General features: G+C 45.0%; 1 protein-coding gene across 1 annotated transcript; it reads right to left on the minus strand.

Annotated features, from left to right (window-relative positions):
- Positions 1-5,987: 5,987 nt before the first annotated feature.
- On the minus strand, positions 5,988-12,415 carry LOC146762741 (uncharacterized). The gene is made up of 2 exons (XM_085536012.1): positions 9,750-12,415; positions 5,988-8,951 (listed from the first exon to the last, which is right to left on the minus strand). Exons 1-2 carry the CDS (start codon positions 10,993-10,995, stop codon positions 6,553-6,555), a joined length of 3,645 nt encoding a protein of 1,214 aa, XP_085392138.1. The 5' UTR covers positions 10,996-12,415; the 3' UTR covers positions 5,988-6,552.
- Between the last annotated feature and the right edge of the window lie 6,192 nt (positions 12,416-18,607).

Here is an 18,607-nt window from a genome sequence, read left to right on the forward strand (position 1 = left end):
TGTAGTGGCAGTTCACTCTTATTCTACACTCTGGGTATCAAAAGCTCCCTTGTCCCGCTTTTGTGGATGCTCAGAATTTGGAAATGAGTGTATCAGCTAAATGGTAGCTAGCATCAAGGCTCAAACTTCTCTTCCATTTGGGGTTTCTACTGACAGAAGGATATTGACATTTTATTTACACTTTTCATTTACACTCTTAGTGTAAACTAACTAGCTTTAGTTCAGGACTGCTGAAGTATTCACTCTGGAAACTTCCTATTTTTCAGTGCTAATGGAAAAACATTGCCTTGGGTTTTAAAGATTGAAAAAATGCAGCTGTCCAGAGATACCAAGAAGTTGAGTAGGATGTGGTCCTTGGAGTGGCAGCCACTGGTGAGGAAACCCTGGCATGAGGTTGGGCAGGTCAGGGTCTTCCACAGCCTCTTTTCTCCTTTGACTACATAAGCTGTTCTTTCAAGAGGGCTGCTTCAAAAAGTGTGTAGCACTTATTTCATGATGCCTACCAGATGAATCTCACCATGCAGCCAAAGACTTTTAACATCCAACGTCTGCTTGGCAGATGAGGGATGTGTCCTGTTGTCTCACTAGCCAAGCCTGATGGTTTCAGTTCTTTTCGGGGTGCTTTTCAGGATACAGAGGTGCCCCCTGGATGCTTCTTTGCCCATTCAAGACCAGCAAATCTATTCCTACTCTCACCTGAAAACACGTCATATTCCCACAGCAGCTGCAAAGTGAAAACTTGCAGAGCAAATATTATTCAGCAATTATTACACTCCCAGTATTTTAGGAGCTGGGAAGAGGAGTATGTGCCAACAGTGCATGTTAGAAAGCAAAGGACCTTCCACCCAGAGTGCAAAAGAACACGAACCCAAGGGAAGCATTTCCTCTGACCCAGCAAGTCAGCCTACCGCAAGAGTTTGAACCGAGGACCTGAAGAGAAATTGCCTTCTAATAGCAGCTGAATGCGGGCTCCTCCCAGCTGGACGACGTGCTCAATTTGGGGATTATGCATGTTAGATCCTCGCTCCGATATTTTCACTCAGGCAAAACCTTGGCTCCGTTCATTCCAGTGAAGTCAAACTTGGGTGAATCAGCCTCCCTCAGACCATCCAGCCTGATTCAAACGCTAGGAATCCAGCCTTTCATTACTGCAGAATAACTAAAGCAAGCTCCAGCAGAGGTGTCTCCTTTCATCTCAGCCTGGCAAACATTTTTCTACACAACCAATGATCTGCTGAAGCCTCGGTGTGTGCTCTGAATGACTGGATGTTTAAGAGTGGGCCTGTGCACCTGGGGTCAGCTCGTACCCCACACACAGGACTCTGAGGCTGTGTCCACACCAGTGCTGATGATTCTCAGGAGTGAGGCAGCCTCAGGTTGATTTTAACAAGCCTCGTTCTCTGAGCTTCAGAGGCCATAATGCTTTGGTGAGCTTGTTTTCTTTCCTCAGGTTCAATGGGGCTGGAGTGAAGTATCCCCATGCTGCACCCTCTGCATCTTCCTCCTATGACTGGATGGAGCTGAAAGGCTGAAGCCCCACTCCAAGCCATCATATCCCAGGCACCAATTTTTTTTACCTACATTTTGTTTAATTCTCTGGACTCATCTCCAGCAAAGACTCACTTGCAGACAAAGAAGGCTAACAGGCTATTTGCCTAAATTCTCATGGATGAGAAAATTAACACCCCCCTCTCTCATTTTTTTTCTTTCTTTCTTTTTTTTTTTTTTTTTTTTTTTTTTGTTGTTGCCATGGTCACAGGAATGGAATTAAAGCATCAAAGCCTTCCATTTCCTGATGATGGATTAAGGAAATTAATAATTTGTCTTATAAAAAGGCAGGTTGTGTCTCTGCAATTAATGTTAGAGGGCCCTTCATGAGGGGAATTTCAGCCTCCTGGGCGGAGAAGGCTAACACATGGCTTATTTGCCAGCTTAGAAGTATAGGGCTGCTATGGGGGTCTGTGCTGTACCTCCTGCTTTCATTAGTCACTGCAGATAGGATTTGGCTGCCTAGGCAGTGGTTTCTTTGGGGCACAGGATTAAAAATTCAAGCTCCCCTATAAATTAAGCCTCCTTCTTTATCCATTTCTTTATGCTCCATCCGTGATCTCTCAGGATTTTTCCATTGCAGGATGGGGAAGTGAAAACTTGGGGAAAAAATTACTTACTCGTAATTGACTTTGATATGTTGCTGCTTGCTCCTTACCCTGCTTTTCTGGCTCCCTACTGGGGAAGATGTCGTTTGTGTGTGAGCTCTTTCCAAAGGTTGGCTGCACATGGGGACAGGGTTGGCTTTGCTGTGGGTGCTTCACCTGCCCCAGCACTGGGCACAAAGTCGCCATCCCACAGAGATGTGGTGGTGCCAGACTTGGGCCTTGTTTCACAGCCATGTCTCTGCAGGTTTCCCCAAGAACTACCATGGCTGCAGCTCCTTCAAGGAGCAGCTGAGTCCTCTCTTTGCCCTGACTTTGGGGCCGTTCATATTTGCAGCACACAGACAGGAGGGAGATATAGTACCATGCCCCTTTCTGTTCTAGTCAGTTCCTTCCTTTGCTTCACCTTTTCTCCACCATTGCCATTGTTTTCCTAAATGACGGCAGAAAATACAGTTCTCAATTCCAGCACTTGCCTTCACGCTTAGGAGAGGATAAACGGCCACACCAGAACAGGGAGATTTAGATCTTTAGGCTCAGCGTCAATGCTTCCCATCATCCCAGACATCACTACAGAAGAGTGGTGCTGCTCTGACCTCCCTCAGCCAGGAGCCACATCTCTAATGAAAGAACCTAGCAAGCCACGCAAAGTCTTTGTTAAATGTCTCCTTTCATATTTCCTCCTGCTGCATTCAGGTAATATGACCCTTTTAATTGCTGGAGCCCTCTTTCTTTTTCCTGAAAGAGGGTGTCTTGATGTTTCTCATTGAAAGCCGTGGAATTAAATTGCTGTGAGATAGTACCTGGTTAGCTCAACGCAGTGTTTGTGCCGTGGAGCTGTGGCCCATGCTGACCTCCTGGCTTGTCCCTTTGATGAGGTGTCTCAGGCGCTGTGCCTGCCTACCTTCCTGTGGGAAGCATAGGAACTTGTTTGTCACTGTTGCCTACTCTGAAATGACACAAGGAAAGGAAAGGATTTTTTTCTCCTTCCCCTTTGATCTGCTTTTCTATGATCCCTTTCCTCTCCATATGAAAAACTGCCAGGAACCCTTCTTGGAAAAACTGAATGAGATTGAGAAGCATGACTGGAGCTTGCATACCTGCCATAGTTCTGTGAACTACATAGTGCTGCTCTCCTTTTGACTGCATCCAGATCATGCTCAGATGGGATATCGCTCTTGAAGATACTACCGCAGTCAGGAAGGCTCCTTTAGTTGATTGAAAGATACAAAACCCTCATTCCCAGACAGATGGGTCTATAATTAAGAGCTTTAAAATCAATGTTGTAACTCCATGAAGGACGCTTCTTTAGCATTGAACATGCTAAATGTGGTAATTCTCTCATATGCTGAGTTAGAGCCCTTAAATTTTCAGCTGCTGGAGACAAAAACCATATTTACCTCAATATTTGTGTGGTGGTGATGAGTACCGGTCATACTGGTGTTACAGCATCACTCTTGTGTGAAAATACCTGGATTTGAAAACAGGTGGAATCCTATAAAGTCTGAAAAATGAAAATGTTTCAGCAGGTGTACCTCAGGTATGTCTGTACATTGACTGGGCTCACCTGAGAGTGTTTCATTGTCTCCCAGTGAATTTATTTTCCTTTGGTCAATGGGTGCACAACACATGAGGTTTAGAACAGGCCCTGGAGGAGTCTATCATCTCCACAGCCTTTGAGGACTCAGAAACGCTGGTGCCATCTTCACCACCACACCTTATTTCCCTCAGTGTGTCCAGTAACCAAATTGGTAGCTCAGGCAGCAGCTCATCCCTCAAAACCTTCACAGCAAAACCTTGCTCTTTTGGGCCAGCCTGCAGCAAGTCAGGGTCACATTATACTGTCAATCTTTATTCTCTCTGTATTTGACACCAGAAGGTTATAATGCTTATCATAATCTCTCCTTACACTGTTGTGACTGTCAAAATGCTGTTGGCCACATGCTGATGTGTCTTGGCATTCAACGTGAGTGTGGACAGAAGAAGGGTTATCAGCCAAAGGAGAGGAGCGGAAAAACAGACATCATGCAAAAAGTAAGGCCACAGTTTACCTTCTATCAACGTAAGGAATTAAATTTACACATGAATTCCTTTAAGTTGCAATGCCCACCTTCCTGTCCAGAGGGAGATGATGAAATAAAAATTGAGTAAGCCTCAGCTGTCTTCCCATTTCCTTTCTCCTAGATTCTAGAGACCCAGAGCAGACCCTCAAGGGAGCTTTACGAATGTCTTCTTCACTATGACAGTCCTGCTATGAGCACCATGGCATTTTTGAGGGGATACAGAGTATGCTTTGTGCCACGCAATTGTTTCTTGCTTTCTTTTATGCTTTCTTTCAAAGACTCCTGTGTGAATATCTCCAAGTTGTGTCAAACTTCTTCACGTACCAGGGGAAGCTGGAATTGGAAACTTCAGTCACGGTGAGAAGCCACTTGTTTTTGATTTTGTAGATGCTGCTAATGGAACGTACAATCATAATCATGCATGTATGCCCATGTAGATCTGGTAATCCATTTCCAGTGGCATACACCTTGTCTTTTTGGAAGCCTGTGGAAAACCAGGGGAGTTTATGCCGCTTAATTTACACTGTAGATTTTAATGCTGTGGAAAACTCATTAAGGAATGGGATTCTTCTTCATATAATGCACCTATCAGGAGAGCATCTGAAACCTGTTCTGCCAGAGTTCAGGGAGCATTTGGACACTGCTCTCAGACACAGGGGTTGGATTTTGGGTGGTGCTGTGTGGAGCCTGGAGTTGGACACCATGACGCTTACAGATCCCTTCCAACTTGAGATATTCTGTGCATTTGTGATCTTATGATTTATGTAGCTACCAACTGCCAGATGAAAACATTACAGCTGTGACACCTAGCAGCATCTCATGGGCTGGGTGATAGGACACATGGCTGCAGGAGGCTTGAGGATCATCTGAGAACAAGTGGGCCATTCTAATGTGTACAGAATAACACAAGACAGCTAGACTTGCAGCCATAAATTGTTCTGGAGATCTGTTGACAGGGGACTTTTTATTTGTCAAAGACAAAGGAGGAATGCAAGCAAGAAAGCCACCAGAGTTCATCTGCATCAGATTTCAGTGTAAATACTGGAAATCATTTGACCACATAGAGAGGAAGTCAAGCTACATGGCAAAAACCAGCTGGTATATGTAGAAAGAACGATTATTTCAAGTTTGTGGAGACAAGCAATGGAAAACGTAAAGAAAAAACAGCAAATCCACAGAATACCAAAACAAGAGTTGTACCTTGATTAAATAGAATAAATGTACTGGAGGGGAAAATATGCAATTTCCTGCTCAATTTACTCCCAGGAAGTTAGCTGGCAAAACAATGGCGAAAACTAGAGCACTTCTGGAGGAACACGTATTGTGGCACATGGGATGTCACCAGGCAGGCACATTTGGCTTACAGAAACAAAACCAACAGGCTGCAGAGCCCATTTCCTTTCTGATACTGTGTCATCATGAAGGAAATTACCAGAGATTTGCCAGTTTTGTGATGGCTTAAGACAAGCCCTAGAACCAAACACAAGGTAGAACCCCTGCTGATGGTACCCAGGTGAGGACCACTGCTGAGACAGACCACACTGCTGAAACCACTGTGTCTGTGGGAATACAGTGGTGTCAGCAGGAGCAGTTCAGCCAAAATGGAAGATGTGCAAAGTAAAAGAATTGCAGAAGATGCAAGAACATGTTACCATCTGTCACGGGTTACTTAGATTTACCTATGCCCGTGACAGGGGAAGCCACCCCACGCCCCCCCCCCGGGGCCTGGAAAGGAGGGGGAAAAGGGGAGTGGGATAAAACAGCGACAATCTAAGGAGGAAAAACTTATTTTACTAAATATGATATCAAAATACAAGATAACACAATATAATATAATTAAGGCTAACAAAATCGAACGAAACAGAGAGAGAGAGAGTCTCCGAAAACCGAGAGGCCTACTGTGAACTCTAGGCGACACGGCTGGAACGCTTCCCACTCTCCGAGAAGTTCGAGAGAAGAAGGAGGGCACTCCAGCCTGGGAACGAGATTATATAGAGTCCTGGTCCCGTGACTTATTGTTACTCCTGTTGTTCTCTGGGATATGTAGTCTTCTTCTGTGGACTGCACATTCAACAGAAGTATCCATACTTGACATGATGTTATGATGTGGAATACTGATAGCAAAATTATAAAATTACAAAACCATGACATTCCACCCCTTATTCTACATTATTACATCATGGTTAATATATACATATATATACATATATATACACATATGTAAAATTGTGATAGCTAAATAGTAGAATTGCATGTAACATAACTAAATGTACAACTATAATAACTAAAATACACTACACATGCAAACATATATATATATATATAGATACATAAAATTATTGACTGCACTCCCCCAGCATCAAATTCCCTTGTGGCACACACTGAACATCCCCATCCTTCTGCATTACCCACCAAGTGCACCCAGGTCCCTGGGCAAAGACAGTTCCACGGATAGGTTTGCCCTTTCCAGAAGCTGGAAGGACCCAAACAGCTTTTCCCAACATGTTCTTTACATGTATAACAGGGACCTTATCTCCTTCTACAGTGTGTAGGGGGCTAGATTGACTAGGACCATCACGATTGACAGATCCTCTAGTATTGACCAACCAAGTGGCTTCTGCCAGATTCTTCTCCCAGTGCTTAAATGTTCCACCACCCATTGCTTTCAACATAGTTTTCAACAACCCATTATATCGTTCAATTTTACCAGAAGCTGGTGCATGGTAGGGAATATGATAAATCCACTCAATGCCATGATCATTGGCCCAAGTATTTATAAGAGAATTTTTGAAATGTGTCCCATTATCAGATTCAATTCTTTCTGGGGTGCCATGTCGCCACAGGACTTGTTTCTCAAGACCTAATATGGTGTTTCGAGCAGTAGCATGGGGTACTGCGTATGTTTCAAGCCACCCAGTGGTTGCCTCTACCATAGTGAGTACATAACACTTACCACTGCGAGATCGTGGCAAGGTGATATAATCAACCTGCCACGCCTCCCCATATTTATACTTTTGCCATCGCCCTTCCTCCCAGAGAGGTTTCATCCTTCTGGCTTGTTTAATTATGGCACATGTTTCACAATCATGAATAACCTGCGCAATAGCGTCCATGGTTAAGTCCACCCCTCGGTCTCTGGCCCACTTATATGTTGCGTCTCTTCCTTGATGGCCTGAGGTCTCATGAGCCCATCGAGCTAGAAATAATTCGCCCTTATTCTGCCAATCCAAGTCGATTTGAGCCACCTCAATTCTAGCAGCTTTATCTACCTGATGGTTGTTTTGTTGTTCTTCAGTAGCCCGACTTTTGGGCACATGTGCATCCACATGACGCACCTTTACAACCATATTCTTTGTTCGGGAAGCAATGTCCTTCCATAGTTCAGCGGCCCAAACAGATTTTCCCCTCCGTTGCCAGTTATTTTGTTCCCACCGCTGTAACCACCCCCATAAGGCATTTGCCACCATCCATGAGTCAGTATAAAGATACAGCATTGGCCACCTCTCCCGTTCAGCAACATCTAAGGCCAGCTGGACAGCTTTTACTTCTGCAAACTGACTTGATTCTCCCTTACCTTCAGTGGCCTCTGCAACCTGTCGTGTGGGGCTCCACACAGCAGCTTTCCATTTGCGATGCTTCCCTACAATGCGACATGATCCGTCAGTGAATAGGGCATATTTCTTTTCATTTTCTGGTAATTCGTTGTATGGTGGGGCCTCTTTAGCACGTGATACCTCTTCTGCTGGTGATGTTCCAAACTTTTTATCTTCAGGCCAGTCCATGATTACCTCTAGGATTCCTGGACGATTGAGGTTTCCCATTCGCGCTCGCTGTGTAATCAGCGTAATCCACTTGCTCCAGGTGACATCGGTAGCATGATGGGTGGAGGGAACCTGTCCTTTGAACATCCAGTTCAGCACTGGCAGTCGAGGTGCCAAAAGGAGCTGTGTTTCAGTCCCGACTACTTCGGAAGCAGCCCGAACCCCCTCATACGCGGCTAAGATCTCCTTCTCAGTTGGAGTGTAGCACTCTTCAGACCCCTTATATGATCGACTCCAGAATCCCAGGGGTCGGCCTCGGGTCTCTCCTGAGGCTCTTTGCCACAAACTCCAAGTGGGGCCTTTCTCTCCAGCAGCAGTGTAGAGGATGTTCTTTACATCCTGTCCAGTCCGTACTGGCCCCAGGGCTACAGCACGGGCTATCTCTTGTTTAATCTGTTCAAAAGCCTGCTGCTGCTCAGGGCCCCATGCAAAATCATTCTTCTTCCGCGTTACCTGATAAAGGGGGCTTACAATGAGGCTGTAGTTTGGAATGTGCATCCTCCAAAAGCCTACTGCACCCAGGAAAGATTGTGTCTCTTTCTTGCTAGTTGGTGGAGACATGGCAGTGATTTTGTCGATCACATCTGCTGGGATGTGACGACGTCCATCCTGCCACTTTATACCTAAGAACTGAATTTCCTGGGCAGGTCCTTTTACTTTGCTTCGCTTAATAGCAAAGCCAGCTTGTAGAAGAATCCGGATTATCTGCTCTCCTTTTGTGAAAACTTCTTCTGCTGTATCGCCCCACACAACAATGTCATCAATGTACTGCAGGTGTTCAGGAGCACCACCCTGTTCCAGTACAGTTTGGACCAACCCATGGCAAATGGTTGGGCTGTGTTTCCACCCCTGGGGCAAACGGTTCCAAGTATACTGAATGCCCCTCCAGGTGAAGGCAAACTGTGGCTTGCATTCTGTGGCCAAAGGAATAGAAAAGAAGGCATTGGCAATGTCAATGGTGGCATACCATTTGGCTGCTTTTGACTCCAGCTCGTACTGGAGTTCCAACATGTCCGGCACAGCAGCGCTCAATGGGGGTGTGACCTCATTCAGGCCACGGTAGTCTACTGTCAGCCTCCATTCTCCACTGGCTTTACGCACTGGCCATATGGGACTGTTAAAAGGTGAGTGAGTTTTACTGATCACTCCCTGATTCTCCAACTGGCGAATCAAATCATGAATGGGGAGCAAGGAATCCCTGTTGGTGCGATACTGCCGTCTGTGCACTGTCTTTGTAGCAACCGGTACCTGCTGCTCTTTTACTCGTAGCAGCCCCACAACAGACGGGTCCTCTGACAGGCCAGGCAAAACAGACAGCTGCTTAATGTTGTCCATGTCTACAGCAGCTATCCCAAAGGCCCATCGATACCCCTTAGGATCCTTGAAATGCCCCCTTCTGAGGTAATCAATACCCAGTATACATGGAGCCCCTGGGCCAGTCACAATAGGATGTTTTTGCCAGTCTTTGCCAGTGAGGCTTATTTCAGCCTCCAGCACAGTCAATTCTTGAGAGCCCCCAGTCACTCCAGAAATATGGATTGATTCTGTCCCTTCATGACTGGAGGGCATTAGGGTGCACTGTGCACCAGTATCCACCAGCGCCTTATATTCCTGTGGTTCTGATGTGCCAGGCCATCGAATCCACACAGTCCAATAAACTCTATTATCCCTTTCCCTCCCCTGACTGAGGGCAGGGCCCCTCTATTGGTTACCTGTGATGACTGGAGCAACTCCACTGGTGGTTGGTATGTCTAGCAGTTCTTTCACCCGTGCTCGTAGTGCAGAAGTAGGCTGATCATGCCACTTCCTCATGTCTTCTCCACGGTCACGTAGGTAGCGCCACATGGAAACACGCGGTGCAATCGTACTGTTGTTCTTTGCTCGAGCTGGGAAGCGTGTGCGTTTAACAGCTGAGACTTTTGATGATGCAGGTGGGGAGTAGGACTGGACTAGTTTGATCAGATCCTTCATTAGACCTGGTGGCCCGTACGAGGATTGACCTTCATCAGTTGTTTCTGATACTATTACAGGATCATTACAATTAGTTGATGGAAACAATTTCTTGCACATTTCATCTACTCGGTTTTCTAGCCGTGAGATGGCAGAAACTGCGGCATGCAGTTGGGGGAGCTGCTGATCGATGGTTTGAAGCATTATAATCAGCTCAACAACTCGGGGCCATCTGTCCACGAATCCTTTAGATCCTGATACCAATGACTGTGCAATTCTCTCTGGTGCTGTACTTGTGATTTTCTGCCACATGTCAGGATCGGCCCTCACTCTCTCAGGGTCAAGTTCGCTTGGATCAGGGCTGTACAACATTTTCGCCATGGCCAATTCCCTTAGGCGCTGAATACCTTTTTGGACGGTATTCCAACTATCAAATTTAGGCTTCAAAGCATCCTTATAGGGGTACCTTTCTCTCACGGCTTCTAACAGCCGCAACCAGAGAGTGGCAGCTCCATCCGAACATCTGCTAATCCCTCTGTCGATACCTGCATCTTGGGCAATGCTTCCTAGTTGGCGAGCTTCATTACCATCTAGAGACAAGCTGTTGGCCCCGTTGTCCCAGCAGCGAAGCAACCAAGCAAGGATACCTTCATCTTGACGCCGTGTGAACTCCTTTCTTGAGCCTTGGATTTCAGTCAGCTTCAGAGGTCGACAATAGGTGATTTCCTCCTCATCATCAGTCTCTTCTTCATGCCTCTTGGTTTTTGCCTTTGCTTTTTTCGGTACTGCTCCATGCCCGGCACCTGGGTCTTCTGCAGCCCCCCCCTGTGCTTCTCCTTCTTTTCGTTCTAGACGCATGGACACCCGTTTCCATTTCTTGCCTTCCACAGGGGCAACTGATATTGCTACTGATGCCTCCTGTGACTGATCAGAATTAACTTGGGCTTGAATCTCAGATCGGAAAACTCTCTCTCTCCAGAATAGTATGATACAAAGCACGGTATGCATAAGCCAAACCCCACATAAGGTTTACCTCCTTAGATCTCTGACCCAAATACTCACTTAATTTCTTAGGGTCCCTTAGGTGTTCAAGAGTGAAATCCCATGACACTGCGGGTCCCCATGCTTCTAAGACTTTTCCTAAACCTTTCCATATTCCCTGCCAGTCATCATTCTCTGGTTCTGGAGGAGACTTCCGCATAGAACGAATGCATAGGAACATATATGCATGCATTGATAGTGATAACATGAATGCAAGTATGAACCCTATCTCAGTTATTGAAAAGCGTGTGGAAATCTGAGAGTACAACCTAAATAAAAAGGGTTTTTTTAGCCTGTACAATGAATTAAACATGGTGGTGTTTGTAAAATTGCCTGTTCCATCTGGGATGCAAGTATTTGTAAAATTGCCTGTTCCATCTGGGATGCAAGTGTTTGTAAGATTCACAAATTCATCTGAGGTGTAGATGCCAAAATTCTGACCATACCACATCTCGTAAAAGTACCAGGCAGGTGTCTCCATCAGTATCCACCTTATTAGGCTATATATCTGCACAATTCCACAACACCAAATTATGGTGTTAATAGTTGACCAATACTTTAAGAAGATCATAATTGCTTTCAATCCCTTAAACAGAGCAACTGGGATGAAGAGTGGATTCATAGCTGGCAGGCTCTGTAAAAGTCAGAGCTAGCTAGCTTTGCTCTAAGGGAGAAAGAAATCCCTTTGTTTTCTACACAAAAGTTAGATAGCAATGCTGAGAATGTGCAGCAGCCCTTAATGTTGACAATTTGTCTGGTATTTCAAGGTCACGTTCTCCGTGAGCAGCTACGGAAAGATAACACTCCCAACACTCCCGTAACGAAGCTCTTTAAGAGCAAAGAGAGAGTTGTTCTAAAAGCTAAAAAGCTCTATGCCCGCATTCTCCACCAAAAAATCTGTCACGGGTTACTTAGATTTACCTATGCCCGTGACAGGGGAAGCCACCCCACGCCCCCCCCCCGGGGCCTGGAAAGGAGGGGGAAAAGGGGAGTGGGATAAAACAGCGACAATCTAAGGAGGAAAAACTTATTTTACTAAATATGATATCAAAATACAAGATAACACAATATAATATAATTAAGGCTAACAAAATCGAACGAAACAGAGAGAGAGAGAGTCTCCGAAAACCGAGAGGCCTACTGTGAACTCTAGGCGACACGGCTGGAACGCTTCCCACTCTCCGAGAAGTTCGAGAGAAGAAGGAGGGCACTCCAGCCTGGGAACGAGATTATATAGAGTCCTGGTCCCGTGACTTATTGTTACTCCTGTTGTTCTCTGGGATATGTAGTCTTCTTCTGTGGACTGCACATTCAACAGAAGTATCCATACTTGACATGATGTTATGATGTGGAATACTGATAGCAAAATTATAAAATTACAAAACCATGACACCATCTGAGGGGAGTGGGTGTTTGAGACAGAGCAGCAGGACGGGGCACATCCCAAGACCCTACTGCTTCAGGAAAAGTAAAGAAAAATCACTCTTGAAGGATGGGAGGTGAAATAAAAATATGCATGCTGCGGACACAGATAGCGCTGCAGACTGTGAGACTGGGATAGCCAGTTTAGAAATACTCATCTTGCGCAAGATGGATAGAAATATAATCTGGTTAACACCCTGGGTAGTGGGGAGAAACTGAAGATGAAGCTGGATATGGGATCATCACACAGCGGCTGTCATCCTGCTTTGGCAGTATTAAAAAATCCCTTGGTGGCATTGTGCTAATGCAGACATCAGTGTGACGAAAGATTTAAAACTCCAGAAAGATGGAAAAAAGACGGGACTGGATCAGGGTATCTGCAAATTATCATAGGGGGATACCCCCAGCACTGTGACAACAGAATAAAACTGTGACATTGAGCTAGACCGAAGATGTCCTGTCTGCCCAGCACCTGAGTGTGTATGTCCCCTTTAAAACCAGACTTGGCCTACTCTGCAATGCCTCTTGGAGGAGTTTTGCCAACCCAGGCAACTTCGTTGAGGTGAGGATTCGGGCATATGCCTCTCTGCAGACCTCAGGTAGACACCTGAAGTCAGGCAGCATGAATATGGACCCAGCTATGTGAAGTATTCGAGGAGAGGATCACCGAATCCTGAGGAACGTGAGTCACCCTTTCACATTTGGCACTCTCGGTCTCACCACAAGAGCGTGCTTCAGCACATAGCAGAGAGGCTTTCATGCTTTCATGTCTCAGGTTATGGCAGATGGTTGCAAAAGTCTGTCACGGATATTATCTCAATTTCTATATAGCAATTTCTGGCCACACCAAAGTGGTTGGTTTTCAAAATGGTTATGGTAATAATTTACCGGGTTACTAATTAGCCTATTAATTTTGAAATGGTTCAGAACAAGGTTGAAAAATGATGATTCACATGTATTGTTTATCAAAAAAGATTCCAGAGAGGACAACTGCTTATTACAAGTATATCACATTAGGAAATCAGCAGCAGCAGAAGAAATGAAAAACCACAGAAAATAATAAAAAAAAATGGGGAGCACTTAATCTACCAGCGTAACAGACCACATTATGTGTTCAGAAAATTAATGTGAATGATATGAAAACAAAATATATCCCTAGCATTCATGAAGTGTTGTAAGAAGTAGTAAACTTATGCCTCTCATCTTCTGCGCTTACCGTCAATTATGTTTCTTTTGTCTCCTGGTGGATGATTATACACAACTGCCTTAAAAGAAAAGGTCACGTCCCCTGTTAGTCTCCAGTCCTGGTGTAGTGCTCTGCTGTAGCACCAGTTCTCCCTCCGATTCCTAAGTGATTACAGTCACCTCTTTCAAAGTCAAATTCATGGACAACCTCCAGGAATTAGGGCTATGGGAAGGCTTTGGTGTTAGGACCAATGAAGGGTGGGGGTGGTGATGCTGGAAAGCTGATGATGGCTGTTTATCAACTGCTGTACTCGTGACAATAAAGGCTCCTCACTGTGTTTGCTAGGGAAAATGCTATTATTCAGGGTAAATACTACTATTTAGTATAGTGTATTTAGTAAATAAATAAACCCTATTTAGTAGAGAAGAGGAGCACTTGTCCAGCTTGTACCATGAGCAGGTGGCCCATCACCTGCCCTGAGAAGGCTGCTCATAAACTGCTGACCTCCCTGTGCCCGTGGTGCTTCTTTGAGGTGCCCAGAAAGCCATCTTTAATAGCTGTTGACTTCTGCTGGGAAGCGGTGCTATGGCAAAGGCGTTGAAGGGCTCTGCTTGGATAAACTGATTGTCGCTGAGTGCGCCTCTGGTGTGAGCTGCCCCTGCTGCTCAAACGTTGCTGGTTGTGCTGCAAGGGGTAGCATTGAACCCAGCCTGACTCCCAGGCCCAGTTTCCCAGCCCTGTAAGTGCAGTCTAATTTACATTCCTCCTGAGTTAGTATGCTCCAGTTCAGCCTTGAATCCTTCTTGAAAATCCTGGACTGATTCATTTTCCCCCTGAAGAAGCTCCTCATAAACTCTGGCTCACCCCACATACATACATTTCATTTTAATTAAAAAATACCTTGCTGGCATGACAAGCTATACAAGTTTTGCTAAAATATTAAATAATTTTTAAAAAGACCTCAGAACCCTCAGGACTCTGTCATAGAGAGATACAATACATCAAACATCTGTCCAGAGCAGAACTGAGGATAGTCGCAGCATTTGGAGTTATAACTTCTTCCCATTCATCATTGTGACTCGTTTCTGATGTGGAGGCAGGTTCCTTTCCAGCACGATCTCAGGCCATCCTTTTCTCCTATAGCTGTGCACAGGTTTTCCTCAACATTTTTTTTTCATTACCAGAGAGTCTTTTACTACTTTTAAATTATTAGCATTTATTTATTTATTTTTAGAAAACCTCTTCCTCACATTTCCACCCATTTTGGGCATAGAAATAGGATGCATTTCTCCATTTCCATTCTCCCCCTGTCACATTAGTTTGCTCGGTGATTTCTTTTCAGTTCTGCACTGTGCTTTGCCTCTTCCAATTTCCACTCCTAGTTTACAGTCATTGATTCTTTATATGCCGAGGATCTGCTCTAGGCTGGCACATTTCACCCTGTGAAGCTATCCATTAGCCTCAAAGCGCTATTTAAAGCTCTTCAGCAAGTCCATCTTTGGGGCTGTAAGACAGCTGTTGCAGTGACCTGTTTATAGTTTTGATTTTTGGTTAGGCAACAAGCTTCTGCTCTGCATACACCCTTCCTGCCCCAGAGCAGGAGGAGGATGTATAGCTCACAGAAACCTGTGCAAAGTGTCGGGAGATGTGTAAGCAAAACCCTGGGAAATTCAGAACAATGAGGTGGAGCACAGGTACCACCTCTGGTATGCGGTCAGGCAACTCCAGCTGCTGGGATTCTTAGCCAGCATCTTTTTTGGGTGTTGGGAATGAGCAAGAGCAAGCATACCATAATATAGCACAACACGGGGATGCTTCACAGGAGCACAGTTCATAAGTTTTGTTGGGTGTTGATGTTGTCATGCATTTGTTGTTGTGGTCCTCTGCTACTGAACCCAAATTTTTTGGCCACCTATGGCATTTGCTGGTGCGCTGGACACGCAGGGCTGAAACAGGAGTAGCATAGTTATGTCAGTGCATATTCCACTTGAGTGACACAGTGGTACCTCTCAGCCCAGCTCTGTGCTATGCCACTCTCTGCTCCATCACTGCCTTATCCAGCCTGGCCTCATCCGTTTGCCTTCCACATCCCTGTAGGCATTTATAAACATTAATCACATCCTCTCTCAGTCTTCTTTTTCCCAGGCCGAACAGACCCAGGTTACTCAGCCTTTCCTCATACTGGAGATGCTCCAGGCCCTTTGTCATCTTTGTGGCCTTCCACTGGACTCCTTTTAGAAGATCCCAATCTTTTTGAACTTGGGAGCCCAGAACTGGACACAGTCATCTGAGTGTGACCTTACCAGAGCAAACTAGAAGGGAAGATCACCTTCCTTGACCTGCTGGCCACACTCTTTTTAATGTCCTCAGCAAACTTATTCTGATAGCAGCGTTGATGTATGTTCTTAACTAATATTATAATTCCTTTTGGAAGGTGTCTTGCAGTGACAGGAGTGCATTTCTTGGCTATGCAAATTCCTTTGCTCTTCACCCACATGCTTAACTTCAAGAGCAAGCCAGCCACACAGCAGAGTCATTCTACCTCTGAGCCATTTTGCTGAAGTTTCCAAAAGTGTGATCTAATAGATTTAATATTTAGAGTTATTTGTACAGCACTTAATACTTAAATGTTCCCATATAGCAATTAACATGGTATGCAGTAGTTCAGCAAAACAAAGTACAGCTAGACTGCTTAGAGGAGGAAAGGCAGCAAAGCAATGTCACCAATGTCACCTCATTTCTCACGTGTCTTTACAGAGGAAAAAAAAAGTAGCAACAGGCAAAGGTAGCATTATGCACTGTCTTAAATTGTGATCATCCCTGTATATGTTGAAGAAGACAGTAAGAAATTGCAATGTGGCATAGCCACAACCATCTTCTGTCCCCATCCTTAGCTGATACTGATACCTCATCTAGTGTCTGGCAACTCTCCTCATGCCAGGGAGGCTGATACTTGATGATCTTTGTGGTCCCTTCCAATCCAGGCCATTCAATGATTCTGGGCATCTCTCACCCCTTGGCCCTTTTCTGTGTCCTCGGTCATATCCCTGGGATATTGGAGCCCCATGAGGAGGTGGGCACACCCCTGCCAGCTCAGCACCTCACAGCAGCTGCCCATAAGCTGACTTGGCCTCTACACAGCCTGCCCAGCCATGTCCCATGTCTCTATCTGGCTCCTCCGTAAAGGCCTCTGCAGTTTCCCTGTACAAAAAGTCTCCTTGTGTTTGGGTAATTTAGGAACATGATTTTAATTATTATTATTTTTTTAGTTAATGTAGCATGACTCTCAATGCTCATGCCATTCATATTAATAGTAGCCCATTTTTTAATCCTCTCTTCCTAGCCTCAGTGGTATCTGTGGCTTAAGGACCCACACATTAATTATAGTTTGTGTAATAAAGTGTTTCCTTTAGAAACAACTCCTTAATTTATACAGCAGAAATTGTCTACAAGGCATCATTTCATTTACCTCACCTATTATTCATTTCTTCTCAGAACCAGTGTCCCAATTTTTTTTTCAGTCTATTTGCAACAAGCTTCCATCCTCTCCCTTCATACCTGATTTGAAGCCAAGGGTGAACCCTGTGCACAACCACTTTGTGGTGTGCTTCCAAGGTACAGTTTCAGCTTTATATCCTGAGCAGCCCTGAAGTCAGCTCTCGTTTGTTGGTGCCATTTCTTTGCACTGCTGGAATCCAGGCAGTCTGTTGGTGGGATGGTGATGGTCACATCTCACAGCTGACAAAATGAATAAAAGCACATGCCTACTGCTTTTTCCTAAGGGAAGGGCAAGGAATTTGCCTTGTTTCCAGCTTTACATTCCTATTCTGAGACCTTCCCAGAGTTACTCTGATGTTGGTGAAATAGAAACTACTGAGAGGAACTGATCCACTCTTTAGGTCCAGAACTTCAATGCTGTGTCTGCGGCAATCCCCACACTGTGCTGTGTGGGCTCAGTGGGCATTAAAGACCATATGGCAGACCTGCTAGTTCTGCTGCCCCTTTACAGTCTGACATTGTTACTGTCTTCTGTGGTGTGATTTTCATTCTTTTACCTTTTAACATCAGTATTTCCAATTAAATCAGTTTTGCACAGAATAGCCATAGAAATATATTGATACTGCAGGTATTTAAGCTGTGATGCTCCCATCCAGATGTGATTTTCAAAAATGTAATTTGATGCAATTTAGTGTTGATTTCAGAGGGGTCTCTTAGCTTTCGAGGAGCTTGATGTGTGTGACATTGTGAGTACGCAGATTTCTTCTTCACTAGGAGAGTGGTTAGGCCCTGGAACAGGCTGCCCAGGGAGGTTGTGGATGCCCCGTCCTTGGAGGTGTTCAAGACCAGGTTGGACGGGAACCTGGGCAACCTGATCTAGTAAATGTGTATGTTTGGTGGCCCTGCCAGGCAGGGGGGTTGGAACTACATGATCCTTGAGGTCCCTTCCAACCCGGGTTATTCTGTGATTTTGTGATCTGAATTTGTATCACTACAGCACTCAGAATGCCTTATGTATCTTCTTATCTATAGTTCATAGGGAAATGTGTGTAAAAAAAAAAAAAAAAAAAAAAAAAAAAGAACCTTGTGTAATGGAATGATAGAATCATTAAGGTTGGAAAACACCATAACCATCAACTCATTCCCACTATGCCCACTGATCATGCCCCTCCGTGCCACATCTACACATTTCCTGCATGCCTCCACCACCTCCCTGGGCAACTTGTTCCAATACCTACCTGACCACTCTTTCTGAGAATTAATTCTTTCTAATATCCAACCTGAACCTTTCCTGGCACAACGTAAAGCAATTCCCTCTTGTCCTATCGCTGTTACCTGGGAGAAGAGATTGACCCACACCTTGCCATAACCTCCTTTCAGGTCATTTTAGAGAGCAATAATGTCTCCCTCAAACCTCCTCTTCTCCAGACTAAGCAATCCCAGTTCCTTCAGCCTCTCCCCATAAGGTTCATG

The sequence above is a fragment of the Coturnix japonica genome, chromosome 1 (assembly GCF_054131305.1).
Source record: "Coturnix japonica strain WE chromosome 1, WE-NBRP24, whole genome shotgun sequence".
Taxonomy (NCBI): domain Eukaryota; kingdom Metazoa; phylum Chordata; class Aves; order Galliformes; family Phasianidae; genus Coturnix; species Coturnix japonica.